At 46.2% G+C, this 26,942-nt stretch overlaps 1 protein-coding gene across 4 annotated transcripts in view; it reads right to left on the reverse strand.

Annotated features, from left to right (window-relative positions):
* Positions 1-3,575: 3,575 nt before the first annotated feature.
* The window catches only part of LOC139338828 (neuropilin-1a-like), a 71,983-nt gene continuing 48,616 nt past the window's right edge, over positions 3,576-26,942 (reverse strand). Inside the window, exons 7-18 of one of the 4 annotated variants that reach the window (XM_070974104.1) lie at positions 25,885-26,040; positions 24,245-24,389; positions 21,536-21,711; positions 21,254-21,409; positions 17,661-17,805; positions 13,305-13,487; positions 12,608-12,652; positions 9,411-9,548; positions 7,772-8,070; positions 7,294-7,390; positions 7,158-7,193; positions 3,576-6,629 (exon numbers count right to left, since the gene is read on the reverse strand). In XM_070974104.1, the coding sequence (XP_070830205.1) occupies positions 6,355-6,629; positions 7,158-7,193; positions 7,294-7,390; positions 7,772-8,070; positions 9,411-9,548; positions 12,608-12,652; positions 13,305-13,487; positions 17,661-17,805; positions 21,254-21,409; positions 21,536-21,711; positions 24,245-24,389; positions 25,885-26,040 (1,851 nt within the window). In that variant the 3' untranslated portion in view covers positions 3,576-6,354. Of the gene's footprint in view, positions 6,630-7,157; positions 7,194-7,284; positions 7,391-7,771; positions 8,071-9,410; positions 9,549-12,607; positions 12,653-13,304; positions 13,488-17,660; positions 17,806-21,253; positions 21,410-21,535; positions 21,712-24,244; positions 24,390-25,884; positions 26,041-26,942 lie in introns of all 4 variants that reach the window. The other 3 variants (XM_070974105.1, XM_070974103.1, XM_070974102.1) reach the window with 3 other exon arrangements.

A 26,942-nucleotide genomic window follows, 5' to 3' on the forward strand; every position in this document is an offset into this window, starting at 1 on the left:
TTTTTAAGCCCCGGTTCAACAAATCTCTTCTTCCTTAGACCCCGCCTACTCAGGAAGAGCTGCGGCGCGCAGAGGGCAAAGGAACAAACACACCGGGGAAGCGTGAACCCGTCCTCACCTCGGATGTGGTGAATGGTCGCAGTTCAACCGCGCGTGCAAGCACGAAACTAAACAACAAACATAAACAACATGTCGGAAAAAGTTGAAGAAATTCAGATAATAACATGCAGTCTGATGCATTTACGTTTGGACAGTGTGGGAGGTAACTTTACTCAAGTATTTCACTTAAGTGCAGTTTTAAGTACTTCACTTGAGCAAGGCTGGATTAACAGCTGGGCACAGCAGGTATCTGCCCAGGGCCCCGGAACTCCAGGGCCCCTAAAACTCAAGCTTTTCTGTGTGTCATTGGTTTGTGCTAATTAAACTGAAAATGTGTTCAGGAATAACCACCACTGATACGCAGCATCCGATTACAAGAGGAGGGCCTCAAGGTTGTTCCTGCTTTTACATCACTGTAAAATATGATGCGTTCATTGTTATACAGTAAATTACCCCAAAAGTATAGAAAGTTGATAAATTTAGCTTTCATAGTACTTTCATTTTTAATATTTTGAGTATATTTTGCTGATAATAATTACATAAAAATCTGTAAATGTTTACTTGTAACTGAATTTTATTACTCGGCAGTATTTCTACTCTAACTGCAGTAAAGGATCTGAATATTTCTCTCGCTCTGTGCTTTTTGTAGTATTCTTGGTCAACCACATGATCTGCTGTGTTTTCAGCTGCGAGAAATCACACATCACCTTCACTTCCTGTGCGAAGTTATGAAATTCAGTTTCAGTCATTTTCACATCAAGTTTGTCTTGTTCTCGTGCTGAGCAGCCTCACAGGTGCGAAATCGTGGTTCTGGTTTTGACGGCTCCCCACCAGGTCTGCAGACCGGACCCTCTTCACCCCCCTGACCACAGGCGGCTCTGTCAGCTCTGCAGACTTACGCTGTTCAGCCAAACTCTCAACTCAACACAGTTATATTTGTTAAAAGATACCAAATATATCAGGCTGAATTTTCTGAAAATGTGTATAAAAACCTGTAGAATATTTCCATTTGATGGAGATAACACATGTTGTCAGTCAAAGCTGCTGAAGGGACATTAAAGGGAAAACTTTTTATTTTAAAGTTGCTTCACTGACATTAAAACATCCCAGAAGTGAAATAAAATTCATGAGGATATTCTAGAAATTGGGCTGTGTGAGTTTTTGATGATATCTCCTATTAAATTAAACATTTGCAATGTGCAATGAGCAGCAGCTGATGCTGCCAGCTGGCCAGATGACTCATGAAGTCACCGTGTCCATTACACATCTTTACATCACTGCACAAGCATCCTGCCACATTCCTCTGATGATCCCACCCTGTTTGCTGGGAGTCAACACATTACGGTGGCTTTAATGCTCGTGGGTCTACTCAGGGGCTACTCTCCCTCTCTCCCACTCAGGGACTAACATGAGCCTCAGCTTCCACCTGTTAATAAATGTCCTCAGAGACCCTCTACAGGAGGAAGCACCATTAGGACCACATCTTTTCAGTTAGCATGTCCAAATAAGTTTACAGTTAATCAAATTAGCACAAACCAGCGGACAGACAGTGAACAGCAGCAGGATGATTATAAGCTTTGATGCTAGAGGAAGTATTAGTGTTTGTCAAAAGTGAAAGCTGGAGGAAAAGCCCTGATATGTTCAGTGTACGTGGCTGTGCAGCAGAGCTGAATGGTGGAAGCAGACATGCCTGCTCGTCATTCTTTATGTTTGATGCACATTCACAGTCTTGGCATGGGATTGAGCTTGCACTACCTTTGTGTCACATATCTTATGTTCTAGATGTTCAGCAGCTCCAGTTTCAACAGCTGTTCTTACCTCTTCATAAGCTACAGCTTTCAATCAGACTGATGAAGAAACACGTCTGCTTCAAGACTGTCACATAACACAACGCGTCACTGCTGCAGTCTGCGTGTGACTGCACTCAAACTCTCTGCAACACAAACATAAGACAGCAAATGAACACAACCGCTGTCGCTGACACCAGCAGGCTATGGGAAAGTGGTAAAGTGGCACCAATATGGGCAGGAAACCTCATCGAAACCGAAGCCACAAGTCTGAAGTTCACATGAGATCAGACTGAGCTGAATGTTGCTGTTTCACGCAGCTCATAAAACACCTTCACCGAGCAGAGGCAGACAGCTTAATGGGGAAAAAATGGTATTTAGTTTGAGTCCACACAAGCTGCTATTATTATTAAATGTTTCAAGAGGCAGTGCTGCCACCCTGTGGTCAAAGCTTGATATAGCATGCAGACAGTAATGAATACATCATGTGAACGCATTATAAGGCTGTAAGGCTTTCTTTTGTTGCATGTAAGAGGAACAATTTCACTTTTAAGTGCATGCAGAATGAATACAGAAGTAGGAGGAACTGTATTTTACTTGTAACAGGTGGAATAAGCTTCAGGACTCCCTTAACAGTGAGATTAAATTAAGATTTCTCCAGGCAAAGCATATGAGCTTCTAAAATGCTTTGTTATTAAAAAGTGCAGCTGATTGGCAGATTAATGAGCTGGTTGACTGACAGAAAATGAATGGCATCATTGTTTGAGTCATTTTTCAACAGGAACTCAAAGTGTGACTTCAGGTCCACTAAGTTTAAAGCTGCAGGAGGCAAAAAACTGAACACAGGCGACGTGTCCATAAACGCTTTGCAGCCTCGGGCCAGAGCGCCCAGACCTCACAGGCGGCTGCAGCTGCTCAGAACAGATGAGCATGCACATCTGCATTTGTAGAAGAGCCAATAGGAAGGCTCGTTTTGTGATTTGACCTGTTTGGTCGGAGTCTCCCGTCACGGGCTGGATTTTCTAAAGCCTGAGGAGGTGCAGACTCTCAGAGCACGTGAACTACAACATGCTGAAAGGTCATTATGACATTTTTGCCCAATGACGCAAAAAACGGCTTTCTACAGCTTTAACTGTCAGTCATCACAAGTGAAATGGTAAACATGGCCACGCCACGTTAAGGTTAAAAGAATAGTTAGACAGTAACACGTCAGTTATTCTACAGATTAAACCAATGAAACGTTAAGAGGTACTGGCAGGTGGCTTTTGTTTGGACTGAGCCAGGCTAATTGCTAAGCTAAGCTAAGCTAAGCTAAGACGTCTCCTGGCTGCAGCCTCACACTGAGTGTACAGACATGACAGCGGGGTCATCAACTCTTATAAAAAACAAACAAACAAAAACAAGCGTACACCCAGAAACGTTTCCTGTAATCTTCATGACTGAATCACTAAATAAAAAGCAACATGTTTCCCATCGACCTGTTTGTGGTGTGCAGCCATGCAGGTGCTTTTTTTTTAGCAGATCTGCTAATCAAACAAAATGTCCCTGATTATCATCCACAAAACGCTGTTTTTAATTCCTTCATCAAACTGCAGCTGCGATGAAAACTGCGTAATTAAACCAAAACTCTGCTTTGTCAGACAGAGTGGAGGTCCGTGCTTTTAAAACAGAAAGAAACGGCCGAGCAGCTTTTACTTAAAACATTTATTTGATCCAATTCTTTGGAATGTAATAGTCGATGATCAGAGTCTGAGACAACAGAGACGGATGAGTCTGGGTGCTGACCAGAGAGTCAAAGTACAAACAATACTTTTAGTCACTTAAGGCCTCACTGCTTTGCCATTTTTTTTTTTACTTCCTTATTTCCTTTCTCGTTCTGTTCTGGATCTGAGACAGCAAAAATTACAGAAGCAGTACTGAAAATAAAACACTTTTTTTCTTGCCATACAAAGAAAAAAACTAAGAAAACAATGGCACGTACGTCAGTGACAGAAACACAAGGTGATATTATACCAAGTAAATAAAACTGTTACCTTTCAAAGAAGCTTTCTCCAGAACGAAAAACATCTCTGTAAATTGTACTTTTCAGAATTATAACATTGTCATCTGAAACGGTGTTAAAAAGAAGCAACAGTAACACTGCCCCCCCACCCCCCCCTTCATAAATCAACATCATAAACACAGATTTTTTTTTAAATATATCAGTGCAACATTTGTTTTCACGTCGAGTGCTGCAGCATCCTTTCTTGTTTAAAGGGGAAGGAGCATAAGAAACACTTTCTGTCAGGCTGAAATTTCTACACTCTCCATTCGTCTTGTTCTTTCTGCTGGAAACACGTGGACTCGATGTTTTGCTGAGGGGACGAAGACGACCGAGTGTCTCAACAGAGCACCTTCATCTGATTGGACGTGAGGAGGCGCGACAGCTTCATGTGTCTGAAGCCTCTGATGCTGCTTGATATTCACGTTCTGAGCTGGCGTGAACGGCGGGCAGGCACCGTCCCTCCAACACGTCAGACGACCACAGCTGCTCCATGGCTTTAAATCTCTGATAGTAAAGAATCTGTCAGCTTTGTCGTCCCGTTGATCTTCGCAGTGAGCGTAAAAACAGCCGCTGGAGGCCGACGGGGCTGTTCGAGGCAGAGACTCAACCCTCCGGCCTGCGAACACGTGACCAGTATCACAACACATTCAGCTACACAAGCTAAAACACAACTAAGCAGAATGATTAGCACGACATTTATATGAGGCTTCTCTTTCCACTTTCCGCTTAAAAATAACAGATTTCTTCAAAAAGGAACCAATTTCCGAGTTTCATCTAAGCTGTTAAGAGGGCGTGATGCCTCGTATGATAAGATGCTCCTGCTAACAGACAGAGGAGTGAAGAGGAGCTGCTGCAGAGTCCCACCGAAGACAAACACAAAGACACGACAGAAACAGAGCTTTTACTGCAAACAATCGTCTTTCCAGCTTTTTTAAACATCACCAATGAGCGCTGTGCTTTCAGAGGCTTTTCTGCTCTGATTAGCTTTTCCGCTGTGTGGAAATGTGACTTCATTCATTCTTTGTTTCCGGCCCGTTTCAGCTGCAGGGAGGTGGACGTGTGGGTGAAAGGGACGCAGCGATCAGCCGCAGTGATCGCCTGTGGTTAAACATCACTTTGCTCCATTAAAGGTCCTTCAAACAGTCCTCTGATAGTCAACACAGACAGAGAACAGCACTGTCATGGCAAACATTAATTCTTGCTTTTTGATCAAGACGGTCAAAGATGGACTCTCTCCTGGACTGTTGGACACACTTCTGCTTCAAGGTTTCAGTCTTTTTGTGCGCCAGTGAGAGACGTTCAGTCCTGATGATCCACCGCTGACGTGCTGTCTTCATCTTAGGACCGAGGTTGTCCCATTTACCCTGTACAAAAGTCTTTTCTCCATAATCTCAAAAAGCTTCATGTTCCCAGAGAACAAAGGGAAACCAAACAAGGACTCTGTACATTTTCTGAATTTTGGAGTTTAGGACGTTTGATTCCAACATAGAAAGGATACTGCGGCACTGGTGTCTTTTCTCTAAAAAAGGGCGCTCAAATATATTAAAACCTATGTACAATATGTTGGATGTGTCATGTGCCATGAAAACGAGGCGTTCGGGGCTCCTACACGTCCTCCGTTCTGACATTCCACAGATTTCCCAAAGCTTTCCCAAACCTAAACGTCACCTTCTTAACTTCAACTCTTTAATCATTGTCGGCGCGACCGTCATCGAGGCTGGAGGATGTTCACATCTGCACCAAGGCGCCTGACAGTGTTTGTGTAGGAACCCTGGACGAACGCCAGCTGATGAGGAAAACAAGGCAACAGAAAAACCAGAGGAAAAAAAAAAAGGCACTGTTGGAGCTAGACACAGGTCACGATGGTACCCGCCTTCACACACACACACGCGTATACAGATAAACACACACATACACACCTACAGCAAGACACATACACACCTTAAATGCAGATGTATATGGATGTGACACATGTACACACACACACACTCAGAGGGAAACATGGCCGGCTGAACAGCCAGATATCAGACCAGCGTATTTCACACACTTTGCTCATTCTGTGAAACTATGACATGAAAACAACAAAAAGAAATCGACTCTTATCTTCCCGTAAAAGCACACAGACGATACTTTCATCTGAATTGGTCTCAACACCAGCATGTGATTACATGAAATCAACAAAGCACGCCGAAAAACAAATAGAATCCTTAGTTTTCTTCTTTTTTTGCTGTACAGATTCTTTATACACAGTGCCCCCTACAGGTCAGTCCCTTCCACTGCCGCTCCTGAGAAAAAAAATTACATTGGCTCACTTTCAGCCCACCCTGCCGTCCCATTGGTGGCTTCAGCCCTGTGTTTCTCTCGCTTGATTGGCTGCGTCACGTGTCCATGCGGAGCGGTCGCGGCTCCGTCCCTCTTTTCCCCTCACGCCTCTGAGTAGTTAGTCTGTCCGTTCATCTTGTCCTTCTTTAGCTTCACGCCGTCCACCAGCTCAAAGTTATAGTTTTCCAGAGCGGATAAGTTCCTGTCCGTCATGCTGCCGTGCGAGCAGGCGCAGTACAGGACCACGCCGCAGATGGCGCCCAGGAACACGCCCAGCGCGGACATGGCGATGATGGTGATGAGGATGGGGTCCAGGGTCTTCAGCATGTTGCCGGGGCCGCCCAGCTCGCTGTTGTCCTGTGAGAGGGAGTCCATCGCTGCGAGAGAGAAGGACATGGACACCAGTTACGCTGCGTTCAAATGACTCATGATTACAGGCCAACGGTGCTTTTACATGTTCTGGATCATAAAGTGTAAAGCGGGCTTTTCCAGAAATGACCAAACATTCCTTCCACAGCATACATTTCCTCCACGGTATAACTTTTGCATGTTTTTGGAAGCAGACTCTAAAATCTCCAACCATCTGTGAATGCACCACCAGAACATGGACTGTCCAGTCAAATGAACAGTGAAATACAGATAAAAAAATAGGAAATCAATACAAAATCTTGCTAAAACAGCAAGATTAAGCATAAACAGCTCATTTCCTAAATCATGGAAATTGACTGCTTTTGTCCTGTAAGATGTCAAAAAACATCAATTGTGTGCGAGGACGAGCAGAATAAACGTTTTTAGCTTCTTTGGAGTAAAGAGGATTTTTCATCGTCATCCATGATATTTCTCTGCACAGCTGAGCAGCAGCTCAGCTGACTGTAGCTTCAGGTGTGAGTCATCAGTGTACGTACGCAGGATGAAGATCTCAGTCGGTGGAGCTTCTGGATCTGGAGGGAAAAACAAAAAACAGACTCTGTTAAACGAAAGCCCGGCGGCTGGATTCAAGCAGAAATCTGAAGAAGAAGGTTACAGCGGCACAACACGCACCCTCGCAGTCCTCAGTCTGGAGTCCGTCCAGGATCTGGATGTTGTCCACAGCTATGTGACCGGTGCTGTGTCTGCCCGCGACGCCGTCCACGACCACCTGCAGAGACATCACAGTCACTGACACACGAGCTAAAGCCGCCCATCACGCCACCCACAGCGAGCTGCAAAGGCTCAGTCAGTGACCTGCTGAAATACCTGGTCGTCAGGTAAATAAGATCATCACTGCACGTTTCTTTCCTGTCATCTCTCCACTGTCCGCTCGAATAAAACCGACTCAGCAAATATTTCTTAAAAATTCAAACAGGCAGATTTTTTAGGGCTTACAAGCCAAAAATTAGTCTACAAAAGCAACAAAAGCAAGCTACAAATGTTCATTTTCATCCTATAAAGAGGAAAAAAAGACTCTTAAATCACAAACGTGAGTTGCTGCAGTCACATAAACGATCGTTTCAGCGTCCGCCATGCAGGACTCTGTCACCTGATAGGACACGCTGGAGTGCGGCAGTAAAACCCGGGCCTCCCTCCAGCGGCCGCCCTGGCGCCCGCTGACCGTCCACAGGAACTGCTCCCCCACCTCCATCTTCTGCTTGATGTCCAGCTCCCCCGCGTGCTCGCCGGACATGTGGTACCAGAAGGACATGCACAGGTCGGCGTCGGGCGCGGTGATGGGCAGGCTGACCAGCCTCGCCACCTTCCCCTCTTCATCGTCTTCCTCGCCGGTCTTGCTCGGCGTGTCTGTGTCGCTCAGCTGCATGTAGATGAAGTTGCCCGGTCTGCCTGCGGGGGGCAGCAAAAGGCAAGGTAAGAAGTGTCAGGGACAGTTCTGTGTACATGCTGAGTGAAAACATGAAGCTCCTCTGTGACAGTGAAAGGTTTCCAAACCTCGATGGTTCATTCTGCTTCACTTTATTTATTCAGCTCATGAACACCTGACTGTCGTGCTGCAGGTGTGTCACTCTCCTTTCATGAATAGCTCAGAAATCAGACGGGACTGTTCAGGATCAAGCTTCACACACTCCCAAAGGGATGAAGCTCAAGGACTTCACAGGGTTTTCAGTGAAAATTCGATATCTGCATCTGCAGGAGGAGTTTGACTCGACGTGACAGCGGGCTCATTTTTCACTTGTGATCCGGTCAAGTCAAGAAATCAAGGTGAGAGCATTCATTTCAGAGCTGCTGCTGTCTCCACACAAACATCCATCACATCACCGCGCTGATCAATCTGAGCGCTGCGTTCTTTAGAAAGTCCTTTTTCGAGGCCGTCCGTGCATTTTCAAAACACTCCAGGGATGAAACTCAGTGCCGCTCGCTCAGTTTCCACTGGGATCTGTTTCTTTGCAGTGCTGCTGATGTTTCAGGGTGATTTAAGTTTGGGATTTGTGGTCATTTGTATGGATTTTAACAGCTCTTGTGTGTTTTAAGGTCACATGTAGCTCATTTTAACAATTACAATTGTTAACAATTACAATTAATTAGAGACTTTATTCACCATTTCATGATGACATTTGTGTTTAATTCAGCTCTTCTTGCACATTTCTGTTTGTCTGTGACTCTTTGTTACTGCTGCTTATCTAAGCACGACACTCCAGTGATGAATGTTATTATTGTCCTTGCTTCTTAATGCCAAGACTCTGACACAGAAAATAAACAAAACAAAAAAATGCCAGATACAACTGAGCTGTTAAAGACCGTCTAAACAACAGTCTGAATTCTGATTGGACAGTTCAGCCGAACGTCTGATAACGCCTCTATTTTTGGACGGGATGTCTTATTATTATCAGAGGACGTCCCTGATTTGATCTCATCTCAGCGTTTCCTGTCAAACATGCTCATGTCAAAACGATTCTGGCTCTATTTATCGCTGATAAGCAGCCGGTCTGGATGGATTTCACCTGGATGTCTTCAGTGTTTAAGCCTGGAGAAGCTCACATTAATACTGATCCACTTATAAAACTATCGACCTCCATGTTTGGTCTGGCTGACTGAGCGGCTCCAGGCTGAGCGCAGCGCCACGACAGCTCTCCGTGCTCCACGCTGTCTGTCCTTTGTCCTGGTTCAGTAGGTGCAATACTCCATCGACCAATGCTTCAGCTCAAAGGCGAACACACATGTCCTACCTGTGTGGTCGAGGGCGGGTCCTCTGTGGACGACGGGAGCCCCGTTGGGCTGGATGAGCCACTCGGCCCCCCTCCCGGTCTCTCTGGTCCAGCCGCAGAACGACGAGAAGTCAAAGTTGCAGGCGAACCACACGTAGGCTGCAAGAGAGAGGAGGGAGGTGAGTTTCTACATGAAGGAGGTTTAAGGATGGAGGCTGCGAGTCTGCTAACAGATGCATTATTATATATAATAATAGATAAATGTTTAGTCTGTATTACAGCAGAAAGAAGGAACAAATAACCTTTGCAAGATGGCAGAGCGGATATAAGAGCTGCTTATATTTTCCAAACAGCATTTAAAGATCCAGAAGGATTCAGCTTATAATAACAATCAGCTCCTATCTGTTCCTAAAGCTGCCATTCAAAGCTGCTGGACTCTGGCTGTGTGGCGACGGATCCCCCGTTTTACAGGCTGAAAACTCTGATCATGTGCAGTCTTCACCCACTAAACTGGCTTCAGTTTAAAGGGGGAAGCCTGAAGTTGCAGGTCCTGTAACATCAATATTTCTGCTGTATTGCACACACAGTGTAGAGTGTACAGCTTGTGGAAACAGCAGACAAAAGGCTTGTGCAGATGGAAGTGGGTGAGAAAGACAGAGACAGTTGTAATTGTATATCTGGCAAAGCGCTGCGGGCACTCTGGTCCACGGCCTCGCCGGAGCAGGAACTGAGACGTCACCGCTGATAGAAAACAGCGCCAGCGCGGACACATGTTTGGGATCAGGACGCCGAGAGAGACGGAGATGAATGGAGGGACCTTCCACGGGGAAAGGCGTGGTGCCACCAACATGCGGATGTGGCCCCCCGAAAAACCCCAAAGCCTCCCTTTCCCTCCCTCCTTTCTCCTGTGCCAGCAGGCGACTGGTGGCGGCGGTTCACCGCAGCATCCAAGTGAACGGAGGTCTCTGAACGCCGGGCGCGTTGTCTCTGAGAGGCTAATAGGATGCAGGGACGGTAACCCTCCTCCAACCCCGAGCTGTCTTCACACCATGCTCGGATTCGGCTAATTGAGACCCAGGAGGCCTTTCTGCTCTCTCTCCAGCTCTCTCTTTGCACCTTCACTCTCCCTTTCTCCTCCTCCTCTTCATCCATCTCACCCTCCTTCTTTCTGTCTATTCACTCCTCTTGCTGGCTCTCACTCCCTCTCTCTTCAAGCCTTTGTCTCTCTCCTTTGTCGCTGTTTTTCGGCCTTTCTGCCGATTCATCCCTCTCCTCCTGCCGTCGGTACTTACAGATGAATTGAATCTGGTGAATTCACAGGGGATGATGAAGTGCGACACGGTGCTGATGTTCATGCAGACAGTGAAGCTCATTGACAAAAACACGGCGCTGTGGAGTGTATGCAGGCTGCGTCCACTGGTTTCCCACCACGTCTCAGACCTCGAACGCCCTGAGCTGCTTTCTTCACCTCTTCAGGCCTTCAAAAACCCTTTAAATTAAGCAATCCCAGAATAGTGGGTGGACATCACTTTGTTTTAAGGTCACAGCTGAAAAAAGGTTGATCCCTGCTGCTTTAGCTCAGTCTGAAACAATGCAGACACGCTTTCCTGAAGCATTTCACACAGCAGCAGTGAGTTTTACTGCTTTAAGGGCAAGAAGCTTTGTGTGTGCGTTGTTTTCTTCCTCTTCACATCTTGTCTGAATTACGGCTTTCCTGCCCTCTTAATGCTCGCCTGGTGTGGCTTCTGTCCTCCTCTCAGCGTAACTTTATCTCTCTTTTCTGTCTTCTCCGCAGAATTCAATTCAGGCCAGTGAAAAAAAACATCATCAAAAACAAAGCAGGTGAAATCTATCAGCGTTTCTCTCTGCAGTCCGGTCGTGTCATGGCTGAGCGGGACTGTGCTGAAGCCTCATTTGTGAACTGGGGCAATGAAAAAGCCATTTACTCTCACCGAGTCACTTTCACTGTTCTTTGTGACTGCGGTCAGTACCGCCGCTGACACTGAGTGATGGGACCGCTGACTGAATTAGGGTGCGTTTGGCTCAGTTAAAATGAGCCCTGGTGTGTTTGCCCGGTAGGGGGGGGTGGGGGGGGGGGTTTGTTTAGGCTGGTGTGAAAGCTGTCAATGAATCCTGGTGCGGACCAAACAAGCAAGACCACCTCCTGTCGGGGGTCCTGGTCCAGTCCCAGATGAATGTGGTGGGAACGCGATTCAACCTCTGTCCGACCTCTACGAAGCGTGCTCTCCCACAGCCAGGTGTGCTTTGCAAAGCAGGATGCAGATAAGCTAATTTAACAGTTGCGGGGAGCTCGTCAGAGTGAATGGAGGTCGGACTTGGACCAGTGACACGCAGCACGTTGTGTTTGTCCAGCTGACAAATCTCCTTCAGGACCTTCTTCCTGTGTTTATGTTCTTGTTCCTGCCTCACACACATCTGATCAATGAGCAGTGCAAGTTACTGAAAATTAGTTATTAGTCACTGCTGCTAGTTACTTTATCTATTACATCATAGAAAAGTCATTATTCACCAGAGAAAGAAACTTCTCTGTTACTTTAAATCTTTCTTTCATTATCACTGAGGCGACAGGTGTCATTATACTCCTGACCACCGGAGGGCAGCAATGACCCGTGCTCCTACCTGTGAGCTACATTTGTTTTGGTTTGACAGGAGGATTTGGTAAAAGAAGACTGACAGTGTTGGATGTTAATCGAGCTTTGGCTGCAGCAGTTAAATGATTGCGCCACCTTCAGGTCAGCTGTGAATCCTGCGTTTGTTTGCTATCCTCTGCTGCTGGTCATGATATTTAGAAGACTAAAGTAACGAAAGGTACACTTTACTTTGTACTGCGTTACCCCAAACACTGCCAATGAGTTCCCACGTGGCTGCATTTTGGTTAGAAAACCCACCAAGTTCCCAAACTCATCGGCTGATTCAGACCAAAGCAAACAAAGCACAGGTGTAAAATGCCCTTAATGCACTGATCTGGCAACCCTGAACTGACACGTTTATTTGTACATTTGTCTGTAAAATGATTCAGAGAACAGAATATATGAGACAGGGTGACAGGCAGAGAAAGCAAAAGATGAGACAAAGGAGGAAGAAGATGAAAGACGCTGGGATAAGAGGAGAAGAAGAAGAAGAAGAAGAAGAAGAAGAAGAAGAAGAAGAAGAGAGGAATACATGAAAGATGAGAGTCAACATGGAGGCGGACTCACCTGGTATGAAGTCCATGATGGGGTTGACCACTGTGGTGCCTCCTGCTAGAGACAGATGGGACAGTCAGAGTGGGGTCAAAGGTCAGGTGCTTCAGTCCCACCCACACAGATGCCAACACGCACTCAAACACACCTAAGCTTATGAGAAATCAACAGCAGGCTTTCACGTCGAGTCGCGCTTCAGGAGAAAATCCAAAGGTTTTGTTTTCGAACGTGAACTTTTTCCAGAAATCTTTCTCACAGAAAACAGATGATGATTCTGATCGTGCACGACAACCGAAGGGATGGAAAAGGAGAATTTTAAATGCGGACAGGACGCTTTAATGTTACGTGGCGTCTTTAAGCGAAGCGAAGATAAACAGAAACATATACGGTTCAGCCGAGACTTAGACAGAGAGGGAAGATAAGGCAGAATGTCTCATGGTTTGAGTCCAAAGAGACGAGAAGATACACCATAACAGACATGAGAGAGAGGAGCGCTGCAGGATGGAAGAGATGAAAGAGTCACTTCAGACTCTGAAAGCACATTAAAATCATTCTGATGTAGAATCTGTGTGTTTTAAAAATGTTGTTTCATGTCTTACGGCTCAGTGTTTTATCTCCGAGCCGTCACGTAGTTTTAAGGAAAGCTCTTTGAATGAAATCATACAGACCCGAGGAGGGGACGCAGTCAAAGAACCGGGCTTCAGAGGTTTACCTGTCCCTGTGTCATAGTCGCCGGGGGCCTCAGTCTCGCCGCTGCAGTCCTGCCGTCCTTCCTCGCAGTCTGCAGCCGCGGTCATGCCGGGGATGGTGATGGGTGCCGTGATGGTCGCTCCAAACGTGGTCATGGGAAGTGTGGAGGCGCTGGGCGTGGTGGGAGGCGCTGCGGTTGTGATGTCTGGATAGGGAGATGGATCAAGAGCAGTTTCAAAATAAAAGCCATATGTGACCTGAAGAGATCTGATTTCCTTCACGCTTAAAGAGAAAGGACTCGACTCTTCTTCCTCTGCAAGAACTTTTCCAGAAACCCGAGAACCTTTTCAGAAGCTCAGGAACTTTACTTCCTTCTCTGGTCTGAAAATAGCCCCTGCTGAGGGAGGACTATTTTCTGATGGAAGAACTATCAGGGCAGAGTTTCGTCTCGTCGCAGGAAAACTGCCTCAAACCTGCTGCTTCTGAATCTGTTACCAGTCTAATCAACCTGATCTTCACAGCTTTCTTAAGTTGAGATGCAAATGCAAACAATAACAAGCAAAAGCAGCGTTTCATCTCCTGATTCATGCGATAACAACGAGGCGCTCAATGAGTCATCGCTGCTCTGGAGACGCGTTTTCAGTAAACAAAGTGTTGCTGCTTTTCGCACAAAAACAAACAAACACTTGCAGCTGTTGCGTCTTAATACATCGTTCAGCTCGTCCTCGCCAGAAAAACGAGGTCGACTCTGCAGGGAGGTTATCACCTACTTGACCCGTATTTATGTTTATTGTTAGGCGGCGAACCCTGGAGGCCACAGCTGCTGAGACAGGAGCAAAGGAGGAAGTCAGGTGATGTTTAATAAAGAGCAAGACAGCCTGCATATGGAGGACGAGGGTGGATGGGTCAGAGAAACACAGGACTTTCACCCGAGAGGCCGCTGTTCATGTTCACGTCCCGTGTGAGCAGACGTAAGTGATGTCACACACATAACTGCAGCTTTTATAACCCAAACCACGATCTTTTCCTGAGGCTAATCAAGTCGTTCAGGGTCTAAATGTTACCTCGACCACGTGACGGCGAAGGCCTCACTAACCCGATCTTCAAAGCTCTGAAGATGTGGTGGAAATACAAACACGGCCTGTATTTCTGGAGTTTTTTGGTCCAAACAGGCCAACATGCAGCACTTCTACGACCTTCAAAGCCTGAAACCAGGAAGCAATTCCTCAAAGATACTAAAGATTTGCTAAAAGCCGGAGATGTAATGCAAGTGTTGGAAGAAACAGGGCTGAGAGGGGATCACGTCTCACCACAGCACGACGTGCACAAAGCTACATTTGGCCAGATTTCAGAGGCAATTTTGCATTGTAATGGCATCTGAAGCTTAATAAGACCTCTGGCTTTGCATTATTTATGCATGAGATACTGGCCTGACTCTCTCACTGATACCACCGCTGAACTCAAGTGTCTCCACCTTCCTGAAGACTCAAGAGCCGGCGCTCTTGTTTCCCATCAAGGACCAAAGTGATAATGACAGAAAGTCTTGTATCTTGTTAAATTCCGGCACACAGTCGACGTCTGGTGGTGTGTTTTTATGGAAATGAAGCAAATTGAAGTTGAATTAGCATATGTAGGCTATGTAAAAATCACAGATGGTGTGCATGTAATTAAACTTTGTAAGGAAGCATGTTTGCGGTGCTTTGAGTGGGATGGAGGTTTGCTCTCACAACGGCGCGTGTAAGTAGATGATTTAAGTTAAAGCTGGAAGCGGCATCAGCGGAGGGAAAGAAAAACACCTGATTAAACGGCTGAAGCTGATCTGCAGGCGCATTGTGAGCTTGTTAGCTTCTCTGGCGCTTTTGTGAGATTCAGTCGGCGTCTTGATGTTTCTGTGGAAACAGGAAGAGGCTTCCTCCCACAGCAGAAACACTTTTTGAGAGTTCTTCAATGAATCCAGATGAAGTCGCTTCACACGCAGCACCTCCATGAAAGAGGCTTTTAATAATATCAGCTCGGATTATTCAGTGAAATCGGCTTGTTTGGCTGTGAAGAGCGCTCGACATCAAAGTTTCATCATTACGGGCATTAACGAGGAGATCGACCCTCAGCGAGCATCAAGGTGTGAGAAAGCTATGATTTGGATAATTGGACGTGATTGCTAATGTGTATGTTTGAGAGCGTGAGAAGACGTGCCGAAGCGTGTGTGTCTCTGAAAGCGTCTCTTTATATACATATGCATTTCTAGGCCTTTCCCAGCGCACACATGTGGTTTGCATGCATTCAGCGAGCACATGCGTGTGTGCACGTACTCTTTTAGCAGCCTGATTAAAGTGTATGTCTCCTGTGACAGCGTGTGTGCGTGCGTGTGCGTGCGTGTGTGTGCGTGCGTGTGTGTGTCGTCTTTGTTCTCTTCTTCTGAAGTGGAACTCTGTTCATCTGGGACGGATACAGACGCACTGCTTCAAATACCACTCTCTTTCTTTTTTCCTCTCCTTTTTCTCTTGCTCTCACTCCTTTCATCCTCTCACGCACGCACACACACACACACACACACTAACCCTCACGTGGACTCCGATGGAGGTGCGTGCCGACATGTTTTCATGTATCTAAAGCAGAAACAGTCACTTTCACAGCTCGTTAATGGGTCCAGGACCTCCTGAGACCACCTGTATCTCACAAAGTTTATCACCTCCGTTACTCCTTGCATCATTATTATTATTCCACCTCTCTCTCTCTCTCTCTCTCTCTCTCTCTCTCTCTCTCTCTCTCTCTCTCTCTCTCTCTCTCTAACACACACACACACACACACACACACACACACACACACACACACCTCAGCGTCTCCTCTGCAGCCTCTCCTGCTTTGGGCGATCCTTATCATTCTCCCTACAGGGCAACCAGATACTCCAGAGAGCCTCCCTTCATCTGTTCCTCCTTCACCTATTGTGGGAGGTCGAGTCCTCCCCCTCTCTTAAACACACACACACACACACACACACACACACACACACACACACACACACACACACACACACACACACACACACACACACACACACACACACACACACACACACACACCGTCCAGGCCTGACCGCTGCAGCAGCAGAGATAGCAGCCTGCCACGGCGGCGTCAGCCTTTCATGTGCTCGCTCTCTCTCTCATTAAAGCGCAGATAAGCAGCCTGAAGTGTAAGCAGTTTACTGTTTAATGACTGATCGCTCGGCTGACTGAGGCCAAGAACACATTCATGCTAATGCATCTGAAAGTGCTGCTTGCATGTTGAACATTTTCCCTCTGCGCTCCTGTTTTGGAGTGTTTTCCTAAAATTCTGGCATCAGAAAAAATACCTGAACGTCGTCTACCGGCCACATGAGCCTCACAGGAAACACACTCTGCCCATGTAGCACTGTTTGACGTCTGTAGCGCACGATGGAAATTCCATGCTGAAGAAGTTACAGGTGATTTGTTCCAAACTGGGGGATAAAACGAGCTTTTCTGGACGTGTACTTTGACGCCATTGATGTACATCCTCACATAGAAAACAATGTTGACATGATGTTTAGACGTTCATCACAGAAGCTGTGCTTGTTTTTTAGCCCTTTCACACTGACAGGAGGGCACGAGCAGATTAGCATCGGCCTTTTCAAATCCACTTGAGAACATGTTGAGTGTCGGTGGTGAGAAACGCTGCAGATGGAAGCCCAAAGTCAGGCGGCGTGGCTCTCTGAAGCGTCTGAGGTAACTGATTACTGCTGCGCTACGACAGTGGCATTCATCATAAAGCTGTTATTCCTCATTCATGGCAAACATGGAAAAAGACGCAATTTTAAAAATAATGTTCAGCTCTGTATTAAAGTGAAGATTGTCAAAATGACCAACAGGCTGAGCAGCCTGAAACTGAAGAACTCCTCTCCGTCCTCTCTGATGCATCACTGATGCATCACTTGCATCAACTGTCGCTGAGTTGAACAACTCTGCCCAAGCCAGAAACCACAGGACTGTTGTGCTTTACTATCAGCCATCATGCAGTATTGAAATATCAAACTGCAGTATGATGAAGGATGACAGTTTGCACCTCCTCTTCTTGTTGTTGGGTGTGTGCAGTGTAAACAGATGTTTTACATAATGTGCATAAAGCAGCTGTGTGTTCACTTTGTTGTTCTTTATATCATTAGATGGTTTCATATTGCATTAGTTAAAGATCAGAAAATGTTAATGTTAATGATAAAATGCGACATTTCAGGAATTTTTCTTAAATTACACATAAATATAAGAATCCTGGAGCACACAAAGCACCATTCAGGAGACATAAAAACACTTTCTGTTCTTTAATGAAGTGATGAATGTTGGTTTTAAAGTCCATGCAGACACTCACCGTCCAGCTCACAGCCCAGCAGCTCCAGCCGGAGGCCCACCCCCTCGATGGTGGCTCTCTCTGGGTAGATCCTGACGAAGCGGGTCAGGAGGGGGCCCACTGACTTCAGCTCGGGGGTGTCGTGGTTCAGATTCCCGATGAATATCTGAGGAGGAAGACAGAGACGCGTCAGGGCCTCAGGGAGGAAGAAGAAGGTTAGATAGGGTTTGAAGGTGTTTTAAGGTAATGAGGGCAAACTTCAAGCTGCAGATTGTTGTTTGTGTTGGTTTCATAAAGCTCAGAGTATCAGAAGAACAGTGTTTACGGATCAGTGAAGCTCTACGATGTAACTTCAGGCTGTATTTCATTGAACATAAATAACTCTGAGGCCATGAAATTCTTGTTTTTCCAGGAACTGAAGAAAATCTGGTTTTCCTTTTCAGGATAAATCAGGCCGTGTCATCAGGTCAATGATAAACTGGCACATCGCAGTAAACCTGACTGCTCTTTCTTGCTGCTGCTGAAGCTCATTGTGGTGTAAATCCCGTCCACGGCGCCGAACGGACGCAAAACAAACAATAACGTTTACTGTTCTGAAGCGGCGTCTGCTTCTGATCGAGCGTCGGTCAGTTTGATAAGCAGCTGAAACAAAATGAGAAGAGGAAAGAAAAGCAAAAGCCAGGAAATCAGAAGCAGAGGCCGTCCTTTCATACGTCCGACGTGGAAGCAGCACACATGAAAATGGTTTCCGTCACGCTGGGAGCCAAGTGGCAGGACACCGAACACCAAAAGCACTCCTGCCCGTCTGCACCGCCGAGGTTTCCTCCTGCATGATTTATCAGCGCAGTGCGGCGTGCGGGCGTAGCTCGGATGTGACCGTGTGTGCAAAAGGCAGGATCTTAAAGAACACAGCAGGATTTGAGTCTGTATGGGAAGGAAAAGCACAAACAGGCTGTTCTCTTCGTGCGGGTTGAACTGCTTTAGCGCATGCTAACCAGACTGCTAACTCTTTAGCATTAACCTTTGGTGAAAAAAATACCACATCGTTGCTCTGTTTACATAAAAAAATCAGCCAGAAAGGAAAGAAAGTGCATTAAAATGATGCTATATGCTAACGGCATGACAAATACAGCAGGTCTGTCGCTGCATTATTCATTGGTGTGTGTGTGTGTGTGTGTGTGTTTATAGTGAACTGCATGGTGCATGGATGGTTTTTAATGCTCCTTTGAATGAATTAACTTTATACTATTTGTTTTACTCGTCACAGAATTTTAAGCTCAGTGATTGGACGCTTCCTGCTGACACGCTCCTCGTCTGCGTCATTCGTGTGTGCACAAGCTTGAACCTTCGACTTCTTATCAACAAACCAGATGTTTCTAAAGAAAGTCACTAATCTTTCGTATTGGTGAGTCAGTAGCCGAAGGAGAGCGCCAGCTGTGAATCACCAACAACGTCTGCGGGGAAAATAAATTCTACTTCTGGAGCCAGTTGAGCCCAAACTCGCCTGAAATGCTGTTATGTTTGGTTTAAATTGAGCTTTTCTTCCAAGGAAATTAATATATTTTCCTCAAGTTAGCGCCAAGTCATGAAGCTCCTTCCAGGAAACTTCCTACCATTTTTTTCTCCACCTGTAAGAAGTGCGACTTCCCCCCATTTCTAATGATCTAACTGAATTCAGCCATGCACTGCTGCTTCTCCGTTCCTGATAAACCCATTCATTTCAAACACCAACGAGTTTAAGCGCGCTGCGTTTTGTTATTCTTCAGTGTGAACGCACTTCTGCTGCAGGCTAAATAAGAAAATCAATGATATAAATAACAAAATGAAATAAAGTTCAGCTCCAGTTTGAACCTGGGTTTATCAGCTTCAGTTGATGCGAGACGCAGAACTGCAGGACAATTACAATCCGCTCTTATTCGAAGCATAACAGCGAAGTTTTCCTCAACAAGCTCTGATACGTCTTCACCTGCTCTGTACAACACAAGAGTCCCTTTTCTCTATTTATGCTCAGGATGACCAGCAGGCCAGTCTCCCACTCTATACACAGCCTGCACTCATGTTTATGCATGAGCACATACAGTACGTAGAGTGTGTGTGTATGTGTGTGTGTGTGTGTGTGCCAGCCAGGGCCTCGCTGAGCCTTCCTGCCTCGTCTTTGAAGAGGTTTTATAAAAAGACACAGGAAGCAGAGCGCAGAGGCGGGGCGAAGGGACGGAGGAGCGTCCAGATCTCCGTCTGCAGTAAATCAGCAGGAGCCTGATGCCGAACCCCGTCCTCCGCCCGGCCGGCCATCTGGAGCGCAGAGAGGAGGATGTCGCACCAACACGACCGGTCCGGGACAGGAAGCGCAGCCTTGAAGGCGGTGACGCGAGTTTCCTCTTGAGGATCAGAATCGAAGTCAGTCAAATCACCAAGAAGGGTCAGAGGGCGAGACAGAGACGGCGGGATGTGGTGTTTGGTAATCTGACGTTCTCATTGTGCCGTAATACAACTGCAATGTCTTATATTTTCATTCCAACTGCACGATTCTTCTTCTGTTTACTCAAACCGTGACATCCATGAGATGCATGTTCATTTTTAGACATGAAAGCAGAGAAAAAGGCTCCAGCCGACGGTCATAAAGCTAAAGAACATTTTTCAGTTTGGAGAGTGACATTAACGGCTAAAACAGCTAAAATATTCACAGCTATTAACAAGCGTGGGGGCTTTGTTTCAGGAGCATAATGAAGTCAAAAAGGTTATTGTGCATAATATCAGACTGGTGGCTCACAAAAAGTAGGAATATGTAAATCTGCCGAATCACTCCTGGTGCTCTTAAAGCATAAATGCTGTAAACACGCAGTAATAATTGAGGACGACTCAGATAAACAAATTATCAGCTCCTCTATTCTTTCCTCTGGATTATCGCTTTTAGGCAGATTTTGTTGATTAATTCACTTAATTCCAGACTTTTTTGGGGCGTCACTGAGGCACAGTTTTATACAGGAAGGTAACAGGTGGAGGAATCATTAGCACAAATCAAATGACTTTAACACCCACACCTGGATATCAGCACGTTTAACTTCCTGTGCACGAGTTAATAAGACCACACGGGACCTCTGATGTGCTGCGTTCAAAGTCTGAGCGAACGACAGTGAGGCGAGGAATGAATAACACGTTCAGAATAAATCCTGCTCTGATTTTTCCTAAACCTCACACTTCATCTCTGCTCTGTGTTCCTTTGTTGCGCCCTACATGTCGTATCATTTGCTCCTCTGACGGCCCAGTTCCCTTCTTCTTTTCTTATGTAAAGCATCCGCCAAACAGCCCAGTCACAGCTCGCATGAATAGCAGTCTATAATTTGGGCGCTAAACGTTTCATTCCAGGAGCGGCGCTGCGGCCAGTCGAGCGTCTGCGTGATGGCCTCCAGGAATGACACATGACAGGAAGAGGAGGTTTATTTCATGTCAACAGGCTTTTATCTGCCTCCTGTGTAATTTCCTTTCTGTTAATCTGCGCTGGCCACACCGAAAGCGAGCGAGAGGCAGAGTGTGGATGCAGCGTGAGAGAGAAAGTGGACTTCACGTCAGACCTTTCACATCCTAAAAGCTTAGAAACACATCGTCAGACCAACCTTGGGCTTGGTGGTGTTGTCCTCCTTCACGATGGTCCACTCCTCTCCGTCCAGGCTGTGGCCCACCTTAAACCTCTTCATGAAGACGTTCCTGTCGCGGTGCTTCCCTCCCTGGATCACCACGCCGCTCACCATCTTGTCCTGGCCCAGATCCACCTGAAAGGGAGGGCGAGAGAGGTTTGACTTTCCAGGAACGACGAGCAGACTTCGCAGCAGTGACGAAACAAAACCCGTTACTGATCCCAGGCCCCCCGTTTGACCAGTCACCCCACTGAAACCCACCTGGAGCCACTCGTTTCTGAAGGGCTGCTTGATTTGCTGCCCGGTCCAGCCCGATCTCCCCGTCAACAAGCGGGCGTTTTCAGCCACCCAGCCCCGGTCGGAGTATGACGAGGCGTTGATCTGAGCGTCCGAGATCTGACCTGACACCATCCCCAGCATCACTGAGCACGGGTAGTCTGTGCAGAGGGAAGGGAGAGCCAAACGGCCATGGATAAGAAACTTCTGAAAGGCGTACAGTACGATAAGAAAGGCTACTGTCATCCTTATCTCGTCACCGCTTTAGTCAGCGGTTTCAGCTGATGCCCTGCGGGCGCTGCTGCAGTGTTTAAACTGAAGAGTAAAAACACCAAAGACTCATTTATCACTGTAGGATGATTGAACTGAACATGGAGGGATGCAGCTTTTAGTGTGTATGAGCGTGTACGAGCAGATTCCACATTGTTTCGAGTGAATGACTTTGTTGTTGACGAGTTGTAGCTCTGCTTTTATTACCACCATTAAAACCAGTAGCACTGTGTGACCACTGGATACGCCACAGTGAGGCAGACATAGACAGCAGACATGGCTCTGGTTATACTACATAAGAGGTCTGCACACACAGGTTTTATACTGCTACAAAGGCCGCGCTCAGACCTGCAGCACTGCGTCAAAGCATGCAGCCTTCTTAGTGGGTGTTCAGGACGAAAACAGCCAGTTAAACAAAATTCAAAGGGCTGCGTTGCTTCAGGTACCAGCGAGACGATGAAATATGACCCAGCAAGTCCAGTTTGAGTAGCAGATCCATCAGCTTGAAGGATTACGAAATGCCAAAACACTGCATGATGTTCTGAGGAGGGACTTCACGGGCGAAACAGGAAAACACTGTTAATGTTACCAACTCATCCACCAGGAATGTGTGCTGGCATTGGACGAAGTAGAGCCAGGATGAGTTTCTCAGACTGGACTTCCAGAATCAAGTCAAGCCAATTATCTATACAGCCAAAATAAAAAAGGCCTTTCCTCTTTAATCTGCCGAACATACGGCAGCCCGTATTCTCAGAGCCTCGATTCAAATAAGAAAACTGAGAAGTAGGAAAGGAAAAGCTCATAATTCATATTCTGTAGCATGAGTAAAGCCTTCGCACACACTCAGTCCTTCGGGTTATTTTTAATGCAGGCTGCTGTCAGTGTGAAAGTGGAAAACTACTGCACTGTGGAATATGTGCTTTTTGCTTGCCCGTCTGAGAGTCGCACGAGTCCACGCTGTCAGAAGCCGAGAGGCAGCTGGTAGCAGAGTCCTTGGCAAGTGCCGGAGGTTCAAAGTCTCGTCTCGTGACACCGACAGACTCGCCTGTCGAAGGGGAGGCTACACGTGGCCTTCAGGCTATCAGACAATCTGTCCAACAACCAGGCCGCTCTGCTTTCTCCAGTGCTGCTCCAGCGTTAGGAAGAGAGATAACTGACGGGTAATTGAAAGGCTTAAGATGAGTGTTTAGTTTCCTCCGAATAAGAAAACTTAATGAAAATCTAAAATATGTGGACACAATGATCTGGTCACTGCGAGCCAAGTTAAATCCATTATCCACAACAAGCTAGATATAATATCCGGGCTCGAACAGTCGTGCTCTCAGTGTGATATTTGAATTTGATAAACGCTCCCGGAGTCGTATCCGGTGCTTAACAACAGCTCCTGAGGATGTAAATTCCTCCATGATGTGAATTTACAGCCTCCCTGGTCTTTATGGAACCCCCCCCCCCCGCCAGGACTCTGCGTGTGTTCTTGTGTTTCTGTGCTCATCAGCACCAAACGTCCTCCCAGGGATAGAAAAAACAGGCTAAATGACCAAAAGTGAATCTGCTCCTCGTGTATTTCATCACTTCTTTAAATTGCATGTTTTGCATTTGGAGTTCAGTTTAGGATTAACTACAGAAATGTAATTAAATCTAAATCAAAAGAGGATGAAGTTTAAGGTTTCGGGTTCTGTTCAGCACCTGCGCACGCACGCACGCACGCACGCACGCACGCACGCACGCACGCACGCACGCACGCACGCACTCCCAGTCTCCCAGCTGTGTCATTATATCTCCTGAATCACCTGTCTAGCGCTCCGCGGCCTGTTCTCCTATGAGTAAGAGCCTAATATCTACTTTATGGAGCCCTCCTACTGAGAGTTGCTTGTAGCACATCAAGGACTAAGGTTTATATAATGTTAGAGGATGAGTAATGAGGCAGGATGATTTTCCTCTGCTCCTCTGTAATGAATAACGGTGTCCTTCTGTGGGAGTTTGCGCTCGCCTTGGAAGCGGTGATTATTTTAAATCAACAGAGAGCAGCAGGAGATTCTCATCCGGCAGCCAGAAAGATGTTCGTTTGATTCACGGTGTGCAAAAATGAGAAAACGTTATTAAAAGGAGAGTTTATGGTCCGAAAAGGAGCGCCGTCCAGCGCCGAGAGCGGGTGAAACTTTCACTCGTTTCCTCCACAGTTCAAGTCCCTTTACATGAGCTCCTAACGTCACTTTGTTTATCCCCTCATGAAACATTTAGTGTTTATGAAAAGGCATCCCACGTTTACGATAACGCCCGTAAAAGAACATTTTGAGATGGTAATTATGGAAAAAGTGAGCTGGCAAGTTCTGTCCCTCTGTGGTGTTTGGTAATAACTCAGAAAATGAAAAGAAGCGTGTGGACGGCGGCGCTGACAGGACGTGAGGAGTCTGCGGACGGTACCTGACGTCCTGCAGCCGTAGATCTCAAAGCGCATGCAGATGCCTTGCTCCCAGGAAATGGGGCGGATGCGGATGTAACGAGCCAGAGTCTGTTTGGGGAGGAAGGCGCGCACCTCGTCCGTGGGGTTGTGGTTCCCCTGGAAGATCTGAAGAGGAGAAAACACAGATAATTACTTCAGGTACTTCTGCCAGTGAAGTACTGCTACTACTGTTACTTCTACTACTGCTCGTACTGCCACTATGATGATTACTGCTGAGCCAACACTGCCACTACTGCTGCAACTACTTTTACACAATTACTACTACCACTGCCTTTACTTACACTACTCCTACTACTAACATAATTATTACTACTATGACTGCTTCTACCACCACTGCTTTGACTAACATTGTCACTACTACCCCACAACTAATACAATAAATACTGCTGCTGCTACTACTACTACTTTTACTACTAGTGCCACTATTACTGCTGCTACTGCTTGACCGGTATATATATTACTACTATATATATTACTACTATTCCTCCCGAAGCAAATGCTATGACTGCTGCTATACATGTATTACCACTACCAGTACAACTGTACTACTACTACTGCTACTGCTGCTACCACTGATGCAGCAAATACCTTGTGAGCCAGTACTTAATAATAATAATAATGATAATAATAATAATAATAATACATTTTATTTGTAGCGCACCTTATATTCAGGCGATCTCAAGGTGCTACAGAGTAAAATTTTGCAAGTTTAACATCAAGTTCAAGGTTAATAACTTCTTCTGCTTCTACACTGTGACCACCTCTGCCTCTGACATCACTGCTACCACTACTACTACTACCACTACTACCACTACTACTAGATACTGTTTTCACAAAATGTACAATTGTGTGAAGTACTACTGCTGCTGTGGCTACAACTACTGCCTCCACTGTAAGTATCACAGCAAAAACTGTACTACCATTTTGTTGCTGCTACTCCAATATCATCATCAGCAGTACGTACTGCTGTACTGTAAGTACTGTACTTCTGCTGCTGCCGAACGTGTCTGAAATGACTTTCTGTCTAGAGGTTGCACATGACTCCAGTGTGTCTAAACACTGCACTGACGCACATAAGAGCTCCAGCTGCAGCGTTGTTTGCAGCGGCAAGCGGTCACAAAGACGTTTTATCGCAGAGCTTTCAGGCTATTTTCTGTCGGACAGAAGCCTACATTATATTCCTCTGGCACAAATCTGTGCTATTATTCAAAGTGGCTGAAATGCTGCATGAGCAGCTACATAACGGGTGTAATGATCAGCTGACCGGGAACAGATTCACGCTGCAGTTTAAGTGGAATCTGCTTTGACCTGCACTGGATAACGAAGCTACCTGAACCATGAAACTCACCGTCAGCGTCCCTAAAACAACTTCTACACTCGTGTTTTTCTGAAGTCGTGGACTGTGATGAGACAAGTGGGATCTTGAGCACTCATTTCAGTCGAGGCTCTGATTAGCGATGCTGCCAAACGCTGTCAGCCTCGGAAAACATTGATTCAGCCACCCACACTTCTGTCCCCATTGATTAGAATACAGAGTCCCTCGCTGCTCGTCAATATGAGATCGCTCTGAGCTGTTACACAATCAGTGACTCATCAGCACCTTCTGCTTTGAGCCCTCCTTCACGGTCACCCAGTCCTCTCCGGTGGAGCTCAGGTCCACTTTGTACGAGCGAACGTAGTAGTGCTTCTTGGTCTCCTTCGAGATCGCTCCCTGCGTCCCGATGGCAGTGACGAATCGGAGAAATCCCAAATCCACCTGGAAACACAGCGAGTGCAAAGACAGGTCAACGGAAAGATCCAGACAGGACGACAGAGAGAGAGAGTTCCTTTAAGAAAACGCAGATCACTATTTGATGTACACACACATCGAGTCAGCTGTGACACCTGAAAACTGCATGTAAGTGGTGGATAAAAGTACTGAATTAACACCACTAAAAGTAAAAGTTAGCTTAAAGTAATAAACAAATGCTAATTAGCTGTTTTAGATAAACAGCTGAAAAAGCTATAAGTGATGGGAAAATGGTGAAAAAGTAAAAGTAATGGATTATGACATTAGCAAACATTTTCTGGAAGGTGACGACTGTGGGGGGGTGCATCGGTTTGTGAAAAGGCTTTCCCCTCTCGTAAAAAAGCCCTTAAGGGAGGAAACGAACGTGTGAAAATGCAAAAGTTTGGGATTTTACAGGCTGATTTAAGGCCAGTGTGCTCTCAAAGCGTCAAACAAGAAGCACGTTTTCTGCTGAACAGGATTCCTCTTTTGGACTTTCTTCTGGGACCTTAAAAAAAAAAAAATCTAATTATATAGAATATAATTTTAAGTTAAAGCACCAATTTCTACGTGAAGAGCTTAGGTGTTAAGCAACTGTCTCGCACCGTGTTTCACTTGAAGCGTATGGGAAACAAGAGGCTCAGATCTCATTAATTATACTGCGATGGGTCCGTAAGCAGACAGTGAAAAATCAGAGCAGGACGCTGGAGGGATCTCCAGCCCCGTTTGTTAAGACAGCCGCCTCTCTATCACATAACAAAGACCTTCACAGAGCATTATGCAGTCCGTACACTCCACCGCCAAACTGCTGACGAGAGCTGGAAGTCACGAGCGCTCTTCTTAATCACGGTTGCTTCAGATATCCACTTAAACCTGCTGAGATGAGGCGC

The sequence above is a fragment of the Chaetodon trifascialis genome, chromosome 11, assembly GCF_039877785.1.
Source record: "Chaetodon trifascialis isolate fChaTrf1 chromosome 11, fChaTrf1.hap1, whole genome shotgun sequence".
Lineage (NCBI taxonomy): Eukaryota > Metazoa > Chordata > Actinopteri > Chaetodontiformes > Chaetodontidae > Chaetodon > Chaetodon trifascialis.